Source organism: Octopus bimaculoides, chromosome 22 (assembly GCF_001194135.2).
Source record: "Octopus bimaculoides isolate UCB-OBI-ISO-001 chromosome 22, ASM119413v2, whole genome shotgun sequence".
In the NCBI taxonomy this organism is placed as follows: domain Eukaryota; kingdom Metazoa; phylum Mollusca; class Cephalopoda; order Octopoda; family Octopodidae; genus Octopus; species Octopus bimaculoides.
The window spans coordinates 30,687,338-30,693,498 of NC_069002.1; the positions used below are offsets into that span (position 1 = coordinate 30,687,338).

General features: G+C 37.3%; 1 protein-coding gene and 1 long non-coding RNA gene across 2 annotated transcripts in view; one reads left to right on the top strand and one right to left on the bottom strand.

Moving 5' to 3' along the window:
- Positions 1–450: 450 nt before the first annotated feature.
- LOC128250523 (uncharacterized) lies at positions 451–2,356 on the bottom strand. The gene is made up of 2 exons (XR_008266533.1): positions 2,255–2,356; positions 451–1,197 (listed from the first exon to the last, which is right to left on the bottom strand). It is a non-coding gene; the product is annotated as an uncharacterized LOC128250523 (long non-coding RNA).
- A 3,169-nt stretch (positions 2,357–5,525) lies between these two features.
- The window catches only part of LOC106873493 (microtubule-actin cross-linking factor 1, isoforms 6/7), a 102,508-nt gene continuing 101,872 nt past the window's right edge, over positions 5,526–6,161 (top strand). The window contains exon 1 of the mRNA XM_052975688.1: positions 5,526–5,975. Coding sequence (XP_052831648.1) covers positions 5,748–5,975 — 228 coding nt within the window. The 5' untranslated portion in view covers positions 5,526–5,747. The remainder of the gene's footprint in view (positions 5,976–6,161) is intronic.

Genomic DNA, 6,161 nt, shown 5'->3' on the forward strand with positions numbered 1-6,161 from the left:
GTCTCATGAGTCGGTTGTAAAGTTGTTGTTTTTTTTAATCTGAAAGAGGTGATCTTACAGTACGAATCCTAAATATCGGCCTTTTCCGTAAAAAGTGTTGGAGAGAAACAGGGAAACTACGTCATAAAAGCGAAAGACATACAGAGAGCGCGATTTATTTTGAAGGGTTAGGGTTTGGGTTAGGGAATTCCGTCCGTAACCCTAACCCTAAAACCCTAACCCTGACACTAAAACCCTAACCCTAACATCGTAGTGAAGATCGTGCGAGTGTTACGGAAAAGGCCGATCTTTGGTAAAGATCGCCGAAGACACTTTTTACGGAAAAGGCCTATATTTAGGACTCGTATCGTAAGATCGCCCTGAAAGATGTAGCTTGAAAGATCTAGGACTCCTATATTTGTAAGCATACCAACACAAATGTCCTTCCCCCCGACTTTATTTCCTCATAACTTTCAGAAAAATGAATATTGTTTAATGACATTTCTACAAATATCTTACAGAGGGTGTAGCATGCGATGTGTATCAGCATCAATGTATGTGCACTCACCAATTTTTATTTCCCATATTAAATTCCAATATAATAGTATTCTACACTATCTGAAAGGGAATTGTAGAAAATTTCATCAAAAAATGACAATGTTTTTGAAAGGCATGAGGAAACAAAGTTCATGGTAGTGGTGATGAAGGCACACTTGTGTCGGCATGCTTCTAATTTGTACTCGGTTCTCATAAAATATAGCTGAACAACACTTCGTCGCCGTCGTCCATAACTTGAAACATTGAAGCTATGACCTCTTTGATTGATAAGCTTTCATTTATGTTTAGCTGACGATGTTTTCCTTTAGGCTTGAGAAAACTGCAAAAATTTAATGTTCAGCTGACAAAGACGTTTCTATTTTTAATGTAACCCCGCCTCCCATAAAAAAAAAATCCTTGCTGAGAACTGATAATATCAGACGATAGATGAATCATTTGAAGCCTTATAACACAAAGACATTCCCGTTGGTTTTTCATCTCATTTCTTTCTCTCTCTCTCGCTGCGAATTAAACTGTTAGTTGACCGCCTCCTGCTTGTCATTGATTGTATACTAATTTTACCGACATCTATATTTAGTACACCGAAAGCTTGTTTGACTCCCTAACGTCTTTAAATATCCCACATCGGTCGAAAGAAAGCTGACTTCAGTCACCGTCAACCTATATAAAAACAAAAAATACAAATCAATTTCTTTTTTATTATTTATATATTATTAATCAATTTAAACGTCCGTGTAAAAGCTGGGACGCCATGACAGATAGCGGAAGGTATATAAAACAACTCTGGTACAAAAAGAATAAACTAAAAATATAAAGAGAAAAACTAGAAAGAATAACAACAAAGAGTGGGGAGAAAAAGATAGTCAGACAACGAACAGTTAAACGTTTCTGTTGTGAATTGTTTTTGTAGCTTTCTTGAATTAGAAAATCTTATTTATGGTCGGTTGTTCCTTGAAAAAAAAAGTTGGTTGAGATAATATTTAAGGGAAGATGATTCTCTTTGATACTAACTATTCAAACTGCTTTGTTTCTTGTGTAGAAAAAGTGGGGAAGCTTTAGAAATAAATGGAGTGGTTTGTCTATGTATTTTGTATATTTTTTGTTTGATGTTTACACCGAAAGGAAGAGCGGTTGAGTTGGTAGCCAGCAAATAGCAACTCTGCGGGAGTCTTTTCGAGGTCACCTAAAATTAAAAGGGGCCTGCAATATGTACGAGTGACATGAGGTCAACAGTTTAATGTTAGTAAGTACTTATAGCTGGTAACAGTCGCTTCTAAAACGCGTTTTTTGTTGTTGTAAGGATGTTACTAAGAGCTATCTATGAAGTAGTGTTAAGTAGGTGAGACAAACCCCCTCTCGGCCAGAACACTAGTCTCTTGAAAGTTAACTGACGTTTGTAATTATTTCTTGGATAGATGATAAATTCAACTTGCATGTTTTTTTTTTAGGAATAATGACTAGAATTTTGATAGGGTGTGTAGCACTTGCTTCGCTCCATCCCGTCGTCTCCTTCACATTCAGATTATAATACTAAAGGAAGTATATACGTTAATCATCCCTCCAACATGGCTACCTTATATACATCACTCCTCCAATACAGTTACACTGTAGTGTCTCTTTCGGCTTGAGTACATAATAACCCCTCCAACATGGCCGTATATTTTACACTTTCATCCTGTTGTGTTCTTCATTGGATTTTAATGCAAGGGATACATACTGGGGCTTCTATGCCGCTCGTTTCCCTTTAGTCCCGTTTCAAGATGGCACCCACTGCCCGATCCAATCATCCTTAATGTCCTTTCACTGCATAAAAAGCCGCGCAACTGGCACAGGAGTTGTTTCCCCTTGGTCAATTTTTTTGTCTTCTTTTTTCGGCGCAACACCCTTCCCTCATCATGGATCTATATCCAACAAGGCATTACTGTCTAAAAGGCATGGGAGCACCGGACAGCTTCCTGGGGAGTCGCACAGGTCTAGGGACCCAGTTCTGATCTATGTATGTTGTGGTTTGTTATCAATAGTTAAGTACTACAGGGCCCAATGCATTGACTTGCTTGGGGACCTCATGGGTGTAGGGGCCCAGTTCTAATCTATACATACTAGGGCTTACTGTCAGTAATTCAGCAAACATTATAGAGCCCAGTACATTGCCTGGAGGCCTCATATTACAAAGACAGAAGGCAGAATCGTTAGTACGCCGGGCGAAATGCTTAGCGGTATTTCGTCTGCCGCTACGTTCTGAGTTCAAATTCCGCCGAGGTTGACTTTGCCTTTGATCCTTTCGGGGTCGATCAAATAAGTACCAGTTACGCACTGGGGTCGATGTAATCGACTTAATCCCTTTCTCTGACCTTGTTTGTCCCCCCTCTATGTTTAGCCTCCTGTGGGCAATAGATAGATATTACAAAGACAGACCCAAACGAATCTCAGTCAACTCGCCCTGCCAACATAGCTTTATATGTCACAGACACCCCTCCAACATGGTTCAGTCCATAAACATCAAGAAATATCTCCACCAGTGTGAAATACACACTGTTTCAGACTGTGTCTATTCGTCTTCATATGAGCGTTTCATCCAGAGCAGCAACTACTGTAAGTATGACAGCTGTCTCACAGCTGTGACAATGTGTTGCCTTGGTTTTTGACACCACTGTTGCTGTCTACTTTTTATATGTTTGAAGTGTAGAGTAGACAGTCGTGTGTGTTATAGGATACTTGAAAGGGACAGTCGTGGATATTGTTGGACATCTGAAGTAGATAAGGGACAGTCGTGTGTGTTGCGAGATGGCTGAAGTAGATAGGAAACAAATGAGTGTCGATTCTTTATGTAAAATGGACTACCGTTCTATCCTCTGGCGCATCATGGTGGGTTCACCTGCCGCCCAACACTGTCATTATACGTATGTGTGTGTGTGTGTGTGTCTTTGCTAAAGTCGAAATTATGTTACGTTTAATCTTTTGCCTGTGCAAAGCATTTCCACAAGTTTGTCCCTGAACGTCCATGCTTGTTTTTATTCATTTAGTTAATCCTTGTTACACCAATACCCCAAATATGAAATCAATTGGAACAAAAATTGAAAAATGGCTGCCAAGCAGAAAAAGATGCACTTTCTTTTCATAAGTCCCAAGTTACTCCGGTGACTGGAGGTGGGGGGTTAAAGACGTGTATCATATGATGTATGGACGCCAAGGAAATACGTCCTGCGTGTCACGTGATTGATATACAGGATAAGCTAAGGGTTAAAGAAGAGAAAGGCTCAAACTCACACCACGCCCTGCTTCTTTATAATACGGTCTACCGATCTACATTAATAGCGTTGACAGACCCTATAAGTTCAATACACAATTTCTGGTTTAATTGTCATTTATATAACCCTTATATATATATATATATATATATATATATACACACACACACACACACACACAGAAGTGACTGATAGACCATATGTGTATGTTTCTTCCTTATGAGTCACGATCCAAGTTGAGTCGCTGATACTAAATCGTTTGCTGTTGAAATATTTCGTAAAATGTAAATAACGTTCCTGAATGTTTTACAGTGAGTCATAAGGCATGAAGACTAACACATCGTGTTTATGACAAACAGAAAAGGAAAAGACAAAAAAAAAAAAAGAAGGAATATTTCTCCAAGATAAGAAAACTATCAACTAGTTGAGAGGGTGTGGTGTGGGGGTATTTAAGAACGTAAAAGAGAGGGCACCTTTTTATCATCATTATTATTATTATGTAAGCCCTTGTGGCCAAGAAAAAAAGAATTATTATAAGGGGTCGATAAAATAAGTTCCAGTCAAGTGCTGGGGCGATATAATCGATTTACCCCCTCCCCTCAAAAGTGGTGGCCGTGTGACAAAATTAAAATTTTTATCAAATAAAAGAAATAATTGTTATTATTTTGTAGATATGTAATTATTATTAAATATATAATTATGTAAATATATGATTCTTATCTAAATATGAAATAAAGGGTCGCTGAAAGCTTAACGATTTACCAAAATGGCTCGCAAAGGTAATAGTTAAGGAACTGCTAGACTAGTAAGTAATGGTCAAAAGATCGGTGGCTTACCTCTGATTTAATATCTGTGGTGGCTTGAGTAAAATGTGTCTGGTTGTTAGAAAGTGAAACAGTGACAAGTTTGTACTAATTTCTTCCTGGCCAATATCAGAAGTTTTCTGTCGCTTGTGTTTGTTTAACATGTATAGAAGCAGTTGTAGAAAATTAAGCATGTTTTTACTCCGAATTTTTGCTTTATTTGGTTTTTTTTCTCTCTAACTAGTCCAACTGTATTTACGTAATGAGTTTCACTGTCGATTTAACGACGAGGCCGAGATAAACTGGAGATAAAATAAACCGACTGACTTCTTGTCATTCATTAATTTACCATTGTACTCAACAGAAGGGTCACTTCTGGATGACTTCATTTAGAAGGTCGTTTATAGAAAGTTCCAACTTTTTTTTTCTTTTTGAGTATTTTTCAATGTTTATGGTATTAATATAATCCCTTTTCCTCTTTGCTGATGATACAATAATTATCATCAAGGCATAATTAAGTAAGGATTATCATATTTATTCAGCAGATGTGTGTGAGCTGTTCAACTTTTATTATTAAGGTGCAATCTTCCAATCTGTGTTACATTTTTGTCAAACGAAAACTGTTCGCCCGTCTGGAGTGAAAGAAAGGAAATTTAATTCGGCTGAATTACAAAGTTCTCTTCAACTATTGTCTGCGAAAGGCTAAACTTTAATTCCTCTTTCGCTGTTTTGTTTTGTTTAAAACAACTATTTTACGGATGGCTGCCACGTTTCACACACTTCTCGCCTGTTTTAGAGCAGATAATTAGCAATTTCAACGGAAATACTTAACTATTTGCTATTGTTTAATAAACAAAAGGTGACCACCACTATATCATTGGCCGTAAAAGTTATTAAACCACTTTTTTTTTATTATTTAATTTTTGTATATGTACATGTGTGTTTGTTAATAGTCTTTCTTGGACACCTGAATATCTCTCTCAAACTAGTCATGACGTCCTCACTCTCTCGGAGATAGAATTCCTGGATTCGTCTTCGTTTAAACCTTATCCTCTCCATTTCCTTAAGAACATGCCTCTTTGTTTGTGTCGTTTTCAATCAAAACGGATGTTACCATCATTGATCGAACTCCTTTGGATATTATAACAAACAATTCTACATGAGGAATTATTCTCCCATGGGTCTATCTTTACCACTTTGTGTCTCCATCCAGGCCTCCAATGAAGCCGAAACGAGGACGAAGAAATTCGATGATCTTTATGAAGATCTCGAAGACTTTTACAATATTGTCGAAGACCTTGACCAATGGATGGACACAGCTGTTGAGAAGGGACACGGTATTAAGGTCTCCCAGCAAGATCTCGAAGTCCAATACGGGATGCTCAAGGTAAATCCTATTTATGTTTTTGATAATTTGTGAATCAATGATTTTTTTTTTCTTTCAGAATTTAAATGTTTTTTTTTTTAATTGTTTGCGAAAAAATGTTTTGATTTTGCGAATTGTTGAAATACTTGTAGATAAACGTAAGCTTTCTCTTTAATAGGCCACAGTATTTTAAACTGTGATCGTTTT